Below are 14,858 nucleotides of genomic sequence, written 5' to 3' on the forward strand. Positions count from 1 at the left end.
CACTGCCTTTGTTTGAAGAAGGATTAGTTCGTCCACTCCTCGTTTTAGTCACCACCTCACCACGTACACCTCCATATGTTACGTTCGTTCGACCACTACCACCTATCCCTCCATCCTCATCCTTATCATCGTCCTATTCGCAATTTCGTGCAACAAAATCATGCCATAAATTGTAATCATAATCCTCATCGTCGGCATCTTCGCCTTCCCCTAACGCAGCATCTTCAGTCGTCTCCACTTTATTTTGAACTTCACATGCAGTTCCATCCACTTCACGCATCCCAAAACCATTTGAGGCATAAACTGCTTCAATTTCCGCGATTCCCATCAGAATTATTTCATCTTCGGTCAAATCAGTCTCACCGTCATTAACTTCATTCCGGGTATGCACATCAGCAGACGTGCTCCCAACTTGCATTTCGTTGCTGCTGGCAACTTCTTTGGACTTCAAAAGATTCCCCATTGGCCTCAGAAAATGGATTTTCCCATCTATTTCCTCTTTGAATGTGACAAATACGTTGATGTACTTGTCCACCTTACGTGCCGAAGTAAACAAGTCGAAATCCTTATCTTTGGAAATTTGAACAGGAGCTTCTCTTTCACCAACAGCACAAGATCCGTGTTCACCAAGCCAATATGACATCTCAACGGTAACAGACATTCCAACTAAACCGTATGACTCAATAATGGCCCGCTTCAAGTCTTCAACAGAAGTTATCAACTTCGCATAGACAGCCCTCCCCATACGGTCGCTATCAAGTTTAAAATCCCAGTCACCAGTGTCGTACATAATCCACCGTCCAGAGATTACAACGATGTATGAATCGTGAACACCTACGAAAAATAAAACATAAATTTATTTAAAAATTCAATGTGCTAATCAGAAGCAATAAATATAGTTTCGCACAAAAAAACACCTGAATTCCGAACACCCTCAAATCTGTAATAAATGATTTCAGCAATAACTATAATGTCATAAATGCAATGGTGTACGGCTTATATATGATTTACCTTCGATGCTAGATACAGAACACCCACCATCCGCCATACCCTTTCCTCCCTCACCATATCGGATGCAGCTCATGCCTCTGTGTGTAAAATTCGCTGCCTCAAGTTCCCTTGTTCGGTAGCCTTTTTTACTCCTCAACAAGGAGACAGGCAAAGAGATAGGGTTCGTACGTTTTTGTATTAAATAATTAATAGTTGCCCTGTTTTTAATTAATAAATTAAAGTAAAACACATGTTTTCCAAAGTCACCAGTCATTAATGGCCATTCGTCCACCTTGGAGCCGTTGTTTCCCGCGAGAAATCATCACATATAAGACCTTCAAGTTTTGGGGTCAAATAGCCCAAAAACGAAGTCCAATACCATGTTTCCTTCTGAAATTAAAATAATATAATATTCAATTCGTCTCTTACACGCACATCCGGCGCGCGTGTGTTGGTATTCCTGAGACAAGTTTTTCTGGGCAAAAGACAGCCTGGTCCCACGAATTTCAGCTCAAGATTGTGGGGCAAAAATGTTAAAACTGTCCACTTTTTCTTCTCTCTCCTACTAGGTTGCCCAACAACCTAATTAAAACATGGACTTGCCCAAATTTCTAATTCAAACTTAAAAGTTGCCCAATCTTCTAATTTTCCCAAATTACAAACCATATATCAAATCTGCCGTTCATAAGATCTTAAAAGTTATTAGGGCAATAATGTAATCAAAAAATTGAGGATTAACTCATAAAACAATGGTGGAAACACCGTGTCCTAGTGGTCAAGGTTTAAAGGCTTCTACACCCATGTCTGGGGTGCGAACCCCAGATAACGCAATTTCTACAGGAAGAGGTCTGAGCTTCAATTTCCAGAGAAAGCGAATTATGCAGAAAATTAGAGAAAATGCTTACAAGAGATCTTCAGCATGGTGTAAGGAGTACCGTCATGAATAGATCTTATAGGGCTATTAAAGGTGATGCAGTCAGACGTGAATCTTCACAAGACAGGTAGAATTCTCGACTGTAATATCGTCTATGTAATGTTTTTCATAATTTGTAATATCATAATTAACTAGATAAAAAAAACTCATAAAAAAAAAAAAAAAAACATCTTGTTATTGTATTGACTCTAGTAATGTTATGTAAACTCAGTCTAAAATTTCAAAAATGCTCGCAAGAAAAGGAAAAAAATCAAGTAAACTTTATAAAGCTTTAAGTGGCAGTTATGTAAATGTGTACTCCCCATGTGGGCATTTTCTAGTTACAGTTTAGAAAACTCATAAATAAAGCTTTTCGGGGAAATCTACTAAACACATGCACATCGCATCGAACATACAGATTAGCTCTGTCTTCGAAACACTTAAATTTTTTTAAACAAATTAAAAAAAAAAGCTTTTGAATTGTCTCGGGAACAAAACTCAAGTCTTCGAAGTTCGATCAAGTTTCAGTTTTTTTTTTATATTAATTTTAATCTGTTGTTCCCTAACGAATTTGATCACCGGAGATATATGGAGGAGACACCGAGGTCCGTCGGCGAGGCGTCGACGACTAACTTCGTGGTTGCACGACCGTCTGCGAAGACTGATGACGCGGTGACGATGAGAGGCTGCGGTTTCGGTAACTTCGGTGTAGACAGAGAGGAGCTTCGTCGGAGGATAGTGATGCCTGAGTATCTCCGCCTCGCCATGCGAGATTGCATCAAGAGGAAAGACTCCACCGCGGTTCCGGACCATTTGGTACTTCCCGGCGCCGCCGCCGCCACGGAGGAGTTAGCTCATCATGCACCGATGGTTGTGTTTATTAATCCTAAAAGCGGAGGTCGTCATGGACCTGTTCTTAAAGAGAGGCTTCAACAGTTGATGAGCGAAGAACAGGTCACTGTTATTCTTTTTGTATATCAGAAATTAAAGATCGTAACTTTTGAACTGACTTTACTTCAACTTTGCGTTTAGATTGATGTTATTTGAAAATGAACTTAGTTCATTGTTCTGGATCATTACTTCTTTTCTTTATTTATGTGAAGAGGATCTCAAATCTTGATTTGGGTTTAGATTGTGAATGAATCACTCTGATCTAAATTATATGGTACAAGTAGGTTTAGTGTTCTGTCATGATCAAATCTTCTCTCTTTCTCTGATTCTAATCAGTTGAACTTATTATACACTGTTTTGGCTTAAAAGATTCTGATTCCTGTGTCAAAAAGTTTCCTGGTACTTGAAAAAGGTTAAAACTTTTCTTGTCTTGTAATAGAAAAGACAGAAACTTTGTAGTTTTATTGTTGTTGATGTTTGAAGGGTAGAATAATTTGGTGAAGTTTTTTTTTTTCTTTTGCTTTTCTGATTATTGTACTTGCTTTGTGAGCTCATTGTGGTTATACAATTACAGGTATTTGATCTCACAGAAGTGAAACCACATGAATTTGTAAGGTACGGCTTGGCCTGTTTGGAGACGATTGCAGCGGAAGGAGATGAATGCGCAAGAGAATGCAGAGAAAGGATGCGCATCATGGTGAGTAATATATATACACATCTTTTGTGACCATATTCAGCAATTGGAATCGGATTTGTTAAGTTAGTGGTTATAATGATGATGATAGGTGGCAGGTGGTGATGGTACAGTTGGTTGGGTACTTGGTTGTGTCGGTGAGCTTCACAAAGAAGGAAAATCACATATTCCTCCCGTTGGTGTCATTCCTCTCGGTACAGGAAACGACCTCTCTAGGAGTTTTAATTGGGTGAGTCTAATAACGTTTCTCTTAGGTAATGCTTTTGAACAACTGTTTCTCACTCTTTATCTCTCTTTAGGGTGGTGCATTTCCTTTTGCTTGGAGATCTGCTATGAAGAGAACACTACATCGAGCAACTCTAGGCCCCGTTGCTAAATTAGATAGCTGGAGTATTGTAGTGTCGATGCCATCTGGAGAAGTCGTGGATCCTCCTTATTCTTTGAAACCTTCAGAGGAAACTGCACTTGACCAGGCTTTGGATGCTGATAAGGATGTACCTCCTAAAGCAAAGTCCTACGAAGGAGTGTTCTACAACTACTTCAGCATAGGTAACTTACTCTTTTCAGTATCACTGTACACATTTTATCTTTTTTGAGGTAACACTTGTATTGTTTTGTTAAGGTATGGATGCTCAAGTTGCATATGGATTCCACCATCTTCGCAATGAGAAACCGTATCTAGCTCAAGGTCCCGTTACAAATAAGGTTGTTTATATATATTGAAACTTGGACTTTGTCCGTGTTGCACTGGTTTGGGGTTTGTAATGAGATTATGAATCACACTGCAGATTATTTACTCAAGTTACAGTTGCACTCAAGGTTGGTTTTGCACACCTTGTGTCAGCAATCCGGGGTTAAGGTTAGTATTTCCAGTGAAGAGTTCTTATGAGTTTACTCATCTATCTTTTGTTGTGTTGACATGTTGTGGTAAGATGTATTTTGTAGGGGACTAAGAAACATAATGAAAATCCATATTAAAAAGGCAAATTGCTCCGAGTGGGAAGAGATCCTGATTCCTAAAAGGTACAAATAGTTTAATTACATACAATGGTTAAAAACATTATCATTCACTTTTACAATCTCTCTGTTTTGGGTTTGTGTATAGCGTGAGATCCATTGTGGTATTGAATCTTGATAACTATGGAAGTGGAAGACATCCATGGGGTAATCTGAAACCAAACTATCTAGAGAAGGTAATGTTTTTCTAAAAAAAATTCAGTACACTAATGTTTTGTTTCTTTGCTTGCTCTTCAAGCTTCAACAAAATAGGTTTTCTTTTTCTTGTTCACAGAGAGGATTTGTGGAGGCGCATTGTGATGACGGGCTGATCGAGATTTTTGGTTTGAAGCAAGGTTGGCATGCGTCTTTTGTAATGGCTCAAATCATCACGGCTAAGCACATTGCTCAGGTACAGAAAACACTCTACCCTCGGTCCTGTCCCCGGTTTAGCCTCGGTTTCATCTTGACCGGTTTTATCAATATTTTCAGGCGGCTGCGATTAGGTTTGAACTAAGAGGAGGTGACTGGAAAGATGCGTTTTTGCAAATGGATGGTGAGCCATGGAAGCAACCGATGAAAACTGATTATTCTACTTTTGTGGAGATCAAAAAGGTTCCTTTTCAGTCGCTAATGATCAATGGTGAATGATCTAAGCCATTTTCCAGAGGTTTGATGAGATGATGCGATAAAAAAAAAAAGAGGAGTCTGATTCTATTTGTATTTTAATTAATTAGTCAAAATAGCCATATCTGTTCAGCTTCTACTGTTGTTGTTGTTGAATATATTTGTAGAAGAGATTGTACTTTATGATGAAGTTTCAGTATCTATTCAAAAAAAGTCAAGATTCAAGCCATCATTTTTTTTTTTTTTTGTAAACTGCTTGCTTAAATTAAAAGAAAGAAAATAAAAATTTACAAAAGCCCATAGACTTTAGTTTTTTCTGGAGCCATTAAACACATATCAGAATAGTTAAACCCATGTTAGTTAAGCCCAGGAAGTGAAAAAAAAAGTCCTTTGTGATTAAGAAAAAGAGTACGATGGGAGTGGGAGCGACGATCGGGAGGAGTAGATGATCGCCGGAATCAACCAAATCGAAACCAGCTCTGCAGCATGGTGGAGGAGCGATTCGGGTTAGAGTCTCTAAAGCTATTGATCTTGCTCCTGAGTTGTCTATCCAATAGTTTGAAGATCTGATCCACGGTCCTGAAAGTATTTGTATGTAGGCGAGCGTTGCCAATCCCTTTGAGGAAGTAGTTGGAGTCTTTTAGCTATGATTTGCCACAATTCATAGCTGTAGTTACATGTGAAGAACAGATGATCTCGAGACTCTTGATTCGAATTGCAGAGGAGACATCGATCATCGACCTGAATTCCCCAATTTATCAGCCTATCCCGAGTTGGTATTCGGTTCAGTACTACCAGCCAAGCATGAAAGTTATGGCGTGGAATGGCTCGAGAGATCCAAACTGCCTTATGCCAAAAGACATTTGGTCTCGGTTCACAAAGGTAATCATATAACTGACCTGTCTTGTAAGTTGTGTAAACTTGGCCATTGATCTCCCATTCGTAATAGTCCTGACTTGGCGCTAGCTGAATCGTTGTTAGGTAGGAATACAGCTCGACCTGCGCCTCCGAATGAGCTGGTGGGAGACTCCAAGTGCCATCTACGAGCAGTGAGGAGACAATAGCATGTAGAGGTATCCCCATCCTCGAGCTAGTTGCTGATAAGTAAGTTCTGAGATCACCTAATGGTGTCCAATTGTCTGACCAAAATCTTGTTGTTTCTCCATTTTGCAGCCTCAACTTGATCAACAGAAACACAACACTCTTAAGCTTGAGAAGCTTGTTTACGAGCCAGGAGTAGGATTGCCGGGTTGGTGTTGTCCAGTAGTTATGAACCGAGCCTTTGAGTATTACTTCCTTGAACCATTGGACCCAAACCGATTCCGGCCTGAAGAAGAGGAGCCAGAGTAGACGAAGAGTGCAGGCCTTGTTCCGGGTTTGTAAGTCTTTAACTCCAAGACCACCTTGCCTTGTTGTCAATACCACTGTTTCCCAAGAGACTCTAGCAGAGTTGTGACCTTCTATGCTACCTTTCCACAGGAAAATGCTACAAAGAGAGTTGATACGCTTGATGCACCCCTTCGGGAGGATGAATGCAGAGCACCAGAAGGTTGTGATACCTGCAATTACCGTCTTGATGAGGAGAAGCCTTCCTGAAAAGGAGAGAGACTTCACTGACCAAGAAGAGAACCGAGCTTTGATTTGATGAAGCAGAGGCTCACAGTTGGTTAGCGTCAGTTTCCTTGAGTTCAGCGGAACTCCTAAGTAGCGGAACTGGAGAGATCCTTGAGACATGCCAGTAGAAGCTTTGATCGTGTCTATTTCCCCCGATGACAAGCCTGAGGCATAGAAGCTAGTCTTTTGCATACTGACAGCCAAGCCTGGCCGTAATTCAAACTCTTTTAAGACTTGTAGCAACTGCTGGACAGAGTCAATTGAGCCATCTATAAAGATGAGGAGATCATCAGCAAAAGAGAGGTGGGTGAGTTTAGTAGTTGAGCAGTTCATGTGATACTTGAATCTATTTTGTCTAGCCGCTCTGTTAAGCATATGTGACAAGCAATTCATAGCCATGACAAATAGATAAGGAGAGAGAGGGTCTCCTTGTCTTAGCCCTCTTTTACCTTTGAAAAACCCATGAACTGAGCCATTATAACCAACCATATAACTTGATGTGCAGACACAAGCTCTGATCTGGCGGATAAAGTGTGTTGGAAGTTGAAGTCCTTCAAGGCAAGCGAACAAGAATTCCCAAGATAAGGTATCAAAAGCCTTAGCAATGTCTACTTTGATGGTAATCCTCTTAGTGCCTTGATTTTTATGATAGTCGTTGATCAGTTCGCCTGCTAGAGTAGTGTTCTCAACTAAGAGCCTTCCTTTTACTAATGTTGTTTGACTAGGGAAGACTAGCGCAAATAGCAGTGGCTTCAACCTCTTGACTAGGAGTCTAGATATAACTTGTAGATCGTGTTGAGGCAAGAGATAGGTCTGAAATCGCTAATCTTTGTTGCACCAGGGAACTTAGGTACTAAGGAAAGGATGGTAGCATTTGTAGTAGCCGGGAGGAAGTTGGTTGCGAAGAAGTTTCTGATGGCTGAGACTGCGACACGCGATTTCTGTCTGAAGAACATCTCCTCTATTTCTCGCAGAAAATTCCATTTTTGATGGAGGTCTCTTTTAGCTTGGAATGTAGTGGGATTGGGATCTTGAAGAGCTTGTACCTGCGCAATTTGCAACAAACTGTTAGTCTCACTAACTCTCTCTTGAATTTTGGAATAGTTGTCTTTATTTAGAAGTTTAAGATCACTCTTAGATTAGTTTAAGCTTCCAGCACAGCTGTGAGAGAGTTTGGCAAGTGTTTCCAGCGTGAATCCATGCATCTTTAAGTAGCTCAGCAAACCCAGGGTGTTTAGTGAGGTAGTTTTGGAATTTATAGGGTTGAGTACCAGCTGAAGGGAGGGTAAAAGACAGGTCAAGGATACACGGTGAGTGGTCAGAGAATAGGGGAGGGAGGAAGGTGGACATGGCATGGGGATAAGAGGCAACAAAGTTACTGTTCACTAGTAGTCTATCAAGCTTCTTAGTAATGGGATTTGATGGTTGAGAGTTGATCCAAGTATGAGAAGGACCAATGTAGCGCAAGTCAAAGAGCCCTAGCTAAGTGAAACAGTCACGAAGTTGATACATTTGAGAATCAGGAACAACCACACTTGGATCAGAACGCTCCATAGGATGGATGATTTGGTTGAGATCTCCTCCTAATACCCAATTATTTTTTTCCAGATCGAGTGTAGACTGAAGTTGGATGAGTTCAGTCCATAAATCAATACGCTCCGAGCTCAGATTGGAGGCATAGATAGCTGAGTATTAGACTGGTTGCTGGTTGGAAAAGGAGATCAAGCAGGTGATACACTGCCGACTCTGTGATAGAATTTGGACATTTAGGGAATCTCTCCGGATAATGATGATACGACCGTCGGGGTCAGAAAGATGATTAGAAAAAAACTTTCAGTTAAGGCAGATTGAAGATAAGATAGGGCTCAAAAAAGACTGCTTAATATGTGTTTCAAGAATGGCTCTGCAGACAAGTTTGTTTATATTAAGCCAAGATACAAAAGGTCTATGTTTTGCCGGGTCATTTAGACCTCGGACATTCCAAAAAAAGAGTTTAACACTCATTGAGAAGAGCAAGGAGAATCCTCCAAAGGAATGGAAGAACCTCTAGAAACAAAAAGATTAGTTTTTGAGAAAAAGAGATCGGATCAGGAGGGTTGGAAAAGGGAGGATCAAAAAGGGCCAAAGTCTGAGAGAAGGGGTTTGGGTTGGAGGATAAAGGCGGAGAGAGAGAGTAGGAGAGGAGCGGGATCTTTTTAAAGATGGTCTAGTGGTTGGCTCGGGTGTTAAAATGGAGGTAAGGTTTTCTGGAAACTGGCGGGTGTTAGAGGGATTTAAAACAAGGCAGTTCAGTGACAGGGTTGAGGGGTTCATTAGGTTTTGAGGTGGGTGAGGAGGATGAGTGGTGATGGGTAAAGAGGGTGTAGGAGTTTGGGCGATGGAGGCCATTTCCAAAACAGGGTTAGAAGGATGAGAAGGCAAATCAGACTCTGCTATAGGTGGCGTCGACTGAGCAGTGATAGAAACAGTAGTTTGAGATACTGGTCGATATTTTTTACTTTTCTTAGTAGACTCCTTACCCACAGTTTATTTTTTCTTTGCAGCTTCTGTTTCAGCAGGATGAAGAGTATACAAAAGACAGTTTCTCACTATGTGGCCAAGCTCATGGCAATGAGAGCAGGTTGGAGGTACTCATGGGTAATTAACCGAGACCTCAACAACTTCACCATCTTCCCTTTCAAACTCAACGATAGAAGGTAGCGGTTTAGTTAGATCAACCTTCACCTTTACATGAGATAAGGTGAGACTTACTAAGTTCTTAGTGAAGTCATCAGTTTCTTTTGGTTCTCCAACTAAACCTGCAACTAAGCTCATGCCTTCATCGTGCCTCAGGTCCAACGGAACTCCGGTGAGGTGGGCTCATATCTGGATGGCCTTTAGCGGTGGAGTAGCTTTGGAATGGGCAAAGGACCACTGAGCAGTATGGAACATTGAATCACCTACATACCAGATGTTCTTTTCCAAGATCTTCTACCTAAGGTACTCGCTTTGAATCCTAATAATAGCTGAGTGATTGAGAGGGTTGTTGTGTATTTCAAGACGCTTTCCTTTCCCCCACATGTGATTAAACACACTTTGAATCTGGTTGAAAGATGGAGCTTTACCATTAAAGTAGCAAATGATAAAATCCTTGTGTAATTCTGGTTCTTTTTGAAACACAGAATCATGGATTAGGACTCGAGGCCTTCCTGACGGAGCAATGGTAACCAGAGCAAGACGACGAAGAGTCTTGTTCTCGGAGAGACGGATTTTCTCAACTAAAGTTGGTGGAGATGTCGTGGGAGAGGGTTTATTATGGGTAGGGTGTTGGCTAGTTTCAGGCTGTTTAGAGAGGTCATGGCTTGGTAACAGGGGAGTTGTGGAGGAGGCTTTATTAGTTTGGATAGGGGATGAGGATTGCAGAGGTTGTATTGTGAAGTTAAGGTTAGGGTTTGGCTCAGTTCCAGATTGAGGAGCAGTGATTGTTCCAAAGCACAGATCTAGAACAGTTGTAGTAGAAATTGTACGAGCATCTGCCACAAGCTCAGTTGAGGAGGTAGTTTCAGCAGACAGCTTTGTGAGCTCCTGCAGTAGAAGGTTGAGTTCCTTTATGTACTATAGAAGAAACAATTACAGATCTGTAGTTGGAAGGTTTGGGAATTGTTTTGGCATCGGAAAGTGAAGGGAAATTGTGTGGTGAAAGGGGAGAAGAGGGATCAGGAGGGTCAGAGGGGGGGGATGAGAGGTGAGTGTGGGGGTTCGCCGGCAGCTTCAGATGCAGGATTCTCGCCGGAAAAGCGAGCAGGGACTCGCCACACGGAGTGCATTGGAATTTGTGTCGGAGAGGTTTTGACTTTTTAATATTTTAGTTTATACACTCCTTTATCCTATATCCATGTCATTTCTTCACTGTTGTGTAATCTTTCTAGTGACAACATTGGGAATAAAAGGACTTGGTGATCTAACTATTCTATGGCATGGTTAAGGATTCTCGTTTCCCCTTGAGCCCTACGAGTCTCATTCACAAAAAGACATAAAATTTAAATCTCTAGAAGATATAGTAGCTGTAGATTAATATAGTTTATAGTCCAAAATTTAAGATATGTATAGTTACTTAGTCTTATTAACCAAATGAATTTCCCTCACGGAAACATACATAAGAATCGGAAACAAACGTTGTGGTTTTGCCGACCGCACGTTAAAACTTGAACAAATAAAATATAATATTGTATACAAAAAGGAATAGTTAAGAAAACGCACGAACAACTTCCCTTGGCATGAGCTTTTTATGAGATATAAAAATGGATCATACTCAATAAGGCCTCACCCCAAGAAAATTCCCCGGTGGAAAGTAATTGCAAGCGAATAACACACCGCGTCGGCCATTGCAAATCACATGAGCGCAGCCAATCCTCTGCGTGTTCCTCCACACAATCTGCGTGTAATGGCCACACATCTCGGCCCTACACGAGTTAGAGTAATAGTTATAGCTCCTTGCTTCCGACAACCACCCATTAGCGGCTTGAACAGGGCTCCATCTTTTGCCTGAGCCCCAGAATAGATTCTCACCGTACGGTCCATTCGAATGGATCAAGGCGCAGTCACGACGTCTCTGGTTGGCCCACCATTGCGCGTAGCGGGCTAGTTTGGGGTCCCACCTTAGTGGTTTGAGCCTCAAACGAGCTCTTGCTGCGTTTTGTGGACCCATGAATTGTTGTTGGTAGTTTGCAGCATCAACACAATGAAAACATGCTACGATTATTAGTATAAGAGCCGCTATTGCAGACGAAAACCCATTAATGTGTTTAGGAGAAGCCATTGCGGTTGAAGCTTCACCTAATGGTGTTTGCTTTGGTTTTATATAAGCTTCAAATCGTGAAGGGAAATTTTGTTTATATGATTTTTTAGTGATATATATGTATTTACTTTATATACTAAAATAAGTTCTAGTGATGAAATTTCAACTCTATAATTAGTGGTGTACATGTTCGATTATGATAGCCACATTTGAACTTGTTTTGAATTCTTAGATTTTGTATTATACTACCTCTGTTCCTTCCTGAAAGTAGGATTTTCTAGATTTATTATTTGTTCCAAAATGATAGATTTTCTAAAATTTTAAGGTACTTTTAGTAGTTAATGCTGAAAAATTGTATAATTTTAAGAAACATTAATTGAAAATATTTGAATTGGTTAAATACTATTGATTGATATTTATTGGAAAATGTATAGTAAAATAAATAATAAATTTAATTGTAAAAAATTAATTGTTTTCTTAATATGCGTTAATATTCTAGAAAATTCTTCTTTCGGGAACAGAGAGAGAGCAGTAGTTTATATATGCTTAACGTATATTTTATGCATAGTAGGTAAGTTATATATTAATATTGTAGACTACCCCAAAATAAGTCTTGGGAGGCGAGATGATTTAATGTAAAGAACTGTTCGTTAATGGTATAATATTATTTAAATAAGCGATAATTGTTTTTTAACTAAGTCAGCCGGCAATATTTAGGCATAAAGTTATGTTTTAATTTATTATTACCATTTGACATTTTATATAACTGATAGTATAAGTTTCAAAGTGGTTCTCACTTCTCACTAGACCAGGTTGGAGTTATGTTGGATCCAAAATGCAAATGAGATAAAACGCCTAAAAGCCCACATAGTGCAACAAATGTATAACTCTAATGCACTACATGATCAACAATGAAACATTCTATTCTATGCTGATTGTCAACAAGTGCAATTAATTCAAAGCCAAGTTTTATTATTGTATAAGTAACGAAAAGAAAGATAAATGTTGCAGAGTACTATACAGATTATGTTGATCAGGACACTACGCAAGAGCTTGAGCGATGATGGACCGATGAGACAATTGTTGTTCGTAGGGTCAAGTAAGATACGGTATTTTGCACCGTGATACTTCTTAACCTTAGGGTTTGATGTTGAATGAACCACCTAAATTTCATCACATTTGTCGCATAAATGACATGATAAATGTATGAATTTGGGTACTCAAAGCAATGAAGTTAGATAAGCGTATACTCGTCCAGCTGCATTCAAAGCTTTCATAGCATCATGGAGAATATTGCTACTCCCAAAAGAGTATTGTCTCTTTCTTGGGGAAGAATAATAATAGGACAACCTGCTAGACCTATCCAAAATCATTACTACGTTTTTGTGTGTGAGTGATTATACATCGTTCTTTTTGTCAGTCCCCCGTCGCATCGTTATGTTATTGATCCTATTTCTGTTCAGGGCTCAGTTGGTCGTTGCTATCTTGATTTGTGTACGTTATTAACATTGAGGTAGAACGATGCATTTTAATTTCAAGTTCATTAAACGGATGCCTAGGAAAATACAAATGGAGTTTTATGTAGTTTTTTTCAGTTTGTGTATTCATAAAAGTTTGGAAACAAACGTTCAATTAAAAAAAAAATATCAATTTTTTTAAAAAAAAAAATCACTTCAGTTAGTAAAAACTTAAAAAAGACACATCAAGGATCCGTATTATCTCTTTAGATCTTTTTTTTTTACTCTTGCCAAATTATGACTACTTAATATTAAGTAATAAATCTAATAAATCTGCAATTGTTTTCTTTTAGAAAGAGAAGTTTCAGTCATAAATTTTGTAAAATTATTTAGAAATATAAGTAGAAATAAAATCTGCCAATTCTATAACTTTCAAATTACTAGATTTTTTTCTCTCTCTTATTTTTTAATGTTTTGAGATTTACTGATTTGTTAGGAAAAAGTCTTCATAATTTGATTTTGTTGGGTCCATATAAAAGCTAATTGTACTCTTCCAAGACCTTGAAGTCTAACACAATATTTATAGGGCTTCTTCTCCAATCGACATGTACGTAATTCTTGCTGAATATGATCCGCCAAGATGAACAACCGCAGGAAAATAAGAACACCAATCCTCCACCGGAGCTTCCGCCGCTCAATCTACAACCACATTCGTTTTCTTCACTCCCAGATGTAATCGTTGAGAACATTCTTGCTCGTATCTCGAAATGCAATTACCCTAACCTCTCTCTCGTCTCCAAGAGATTCCTATCTCTCCTCTCTTCTCCTGAACTCTACACGACACGATCTCGCATCGGAACAACAGAGCCATGCATCTATATCTGCATGGAACGTTTCAAAGACCTTGGTCTTAAATGGTACACTCTTTGGACGAAACATGCTCATGTTGAAACATTAACCGTTGACGATGCTCAAGAAGATAATCTTCCATGTAACGAATATTCGCTGGTTCCCCTTCCTGAATCTAATTCTCTCGTACCATTTATGGATCGCACTAATGTAGTGGTTGGTTCGGAAATCTATTTATTCGGTGTGACCTCCTCTGAACAGCCTTCTTCATCTGTTCGTATTCTTGATTGTCGGAGTCACATGTGGCGTGATGGCCCTAGCATGTTGGTGGCTCGAAGGTGTCCCTATGCTGTTTTTCTCGATGAGAAAATATATGTGTTTGACGGTTGCGGGGAAGATGATACTTGGATGGAAGTATTGGACATGAAGACTAAAACTTGGAGCCCCTTGCTTAGACATAGAGTTGCTGTGCTAGAAGGGGGGTGGTTAAATACCGTTGGGCTTCAAGGAAAGATTTACCTAATTACTAAAATAAACTACTGTGCTTATGACCCAAAACAAGGTACGTGGGAAGTCGTGGAAGTCCACGATAATTTGGGATATCTAGGCAAATGGTGTGTGAGTGTGATAGAGGATGTAATGTATAGTTATTCATACTACTCCGATAATCTAGTCTGGTATGATTCCAAATGTAAAAAATGGATAGACGTCAAGCTCTCGAATTTCGAACTATTGTATAAGTGGCGTATGGTTAATATACTCAACCACGGTGGGAAACTTTTAGTTATGTGGCTCTACAAGTTTGAGGAATACGACGGGATAGAGGTATGGAAAATTAGGTGCGCGAAAATCGTCGTAGAGAAGCGCCATGGAAATGAGGTTTGGGGTGAGATAGAATGGCCTGTTACTGAGGTTAAGCTCCCCGAGTTGTCTGAGCGCTTTAATTCTCTAGTCATTTCGATTTGATGATTCGTGAAAGATGGTGTGTTTGAACTAGTTGACCTTACTAGTCGTTGTGTTCTTCTTAAATGAGCATGTTGTTTTTATGGT

The 14,858-nt window shown here is 39.7% G+C and overlaps 4 protein-coding genes and 1 long non-coding RNA gene across 6 annotated transcripts; 3 read left to right on the forward strand and 2 right to left on the reverse strand.

The window, feature by feature from the left end:
* Window positions 1-133: 133 nt before the first annotated feature.
* LOC106329506 lies at window positions 134-1,307 on the reverse strand. Its single transcript, XM_013768186.1, has 2 exons — window positions 1,012-1,307; window positions 134-834 (listed from the first exon to the last, which is right to left on the reverse strand). Exons 1-2 carry the CDS (start codon window positions 1,262-1,264, stop codon window positions 134-136), a joined length of 954 nt encoding a protein of 317 aa, XP_013623640.1. The 5' UTR covers window positions 1,265-1,307.
* A 990-nt stretch (window positions 1,308-2,297) lies between these two features.
* On the forward strand, window positions 2,298-5,338 carry LOC106322830 (diacylglycerol kinase 7). The gene is made up of 10 exons (XM_013760974.1): window positions 2,298-2,857; window positions 3,369-3,491; window positions 3,580-3,717; window positions 3,788-4,037; window positions 4,111-4,193; window positions 4,277-4,347; window positions 4,434-4,511; window positions 4,594-4,681; window positions 4,780-4,896; window positions 4,977-5,338. The coding sequence occupies exons 1-10, from the start codon at window positions 2,492-2,494 to the stop codon at window positions 5,133-5,135; spliced, it is 1,473 nt and encodes a 490-aa protein (XP_013616428.1). The 5' UTR covers window positions 2,298-2,491; the 3' UTR covers window positions 5,136-5,338.
* Window positions 5,339-5,543: 205 nt separating this feature from the next.
* Window positions 5,544-10,404, forward strand: LOC106296124. Of its 2 annotated transcripts, none has more exons than XR_001261151.1 (9): window positions 5,544-5,993; window positions 6,078-6,184; window positions 6,285-6,490; window positions 6,591-7,028; window positions 7,231-7,344; window positions 7,567-7,792; window positions 9,269-9,465; window positions 9,558-9,704; window positions 9,887-10,404. It is a non-coding gene; the product is annotated as an uncharacterized LOC106296124 (long non-coding RNA). The 2 variants fall into 2 exon arrangements; XR_001261150.1 differs by having other exon boundaries at window positions 6,093-6,184; window positions 6,285-6,486.
* A 453-nt stretch (window positions 10,405-10,857) lies between these two features.
* On the reverse strand, window positions 10,858-11,574 carry LOC106300461 (pathogenesis-related protein PR-1-like). The gene has a single exon (XM_013736607.1). It carries the CDS (start codon window positions 11,521-11,523, stop codon window positions 11,017-11,019), a length of 507 nt encoding a protein of 168 aa, XP_013592061.1. The 5' UTR covers window positions 11,524-11,574; the 3' UTR covers window positions 10,858-11,016.
* A 1,965-nt stretch (window positions 11,575-13,539) lies between these two features.
* Window positions 13,540-14,785, forward strand: LOC106314282 (F-box/kelch-repeat protein At5g39560-like). Its single transcript, XM_013752186.1, has one exon. The coding sequence runs from the start codon at window positions 13,587-13,589 to the stop codon at window positions 14,772-14,774; it is 1,188 nt and encodes a 395-aa protein (XP_013607640.1). The 5' UTR covers window positions 13,540-13,586; the 3' UTR covers window positions 14,775-14,785.
* The last annotated feature ends 73 nt before the right edge of the window (window positions 14,786-14,858 follow it).

This window comes from Brassica oleracea, chromosome C1 (genome assembly GCF_000695525.1).
Source record: "Brassica oleracea var. oleracea cultivar TO1000 chromosome C1, BOL, whole genome shotgun sequence".
NCBI classification, from domain to species: domain Eukaryota; kingdom Viridiplantae; phylum Streptophyta; class Magnoliopsida; order Brassicales; family Brassicaceae; genus Brassica; species Brassica oleracea.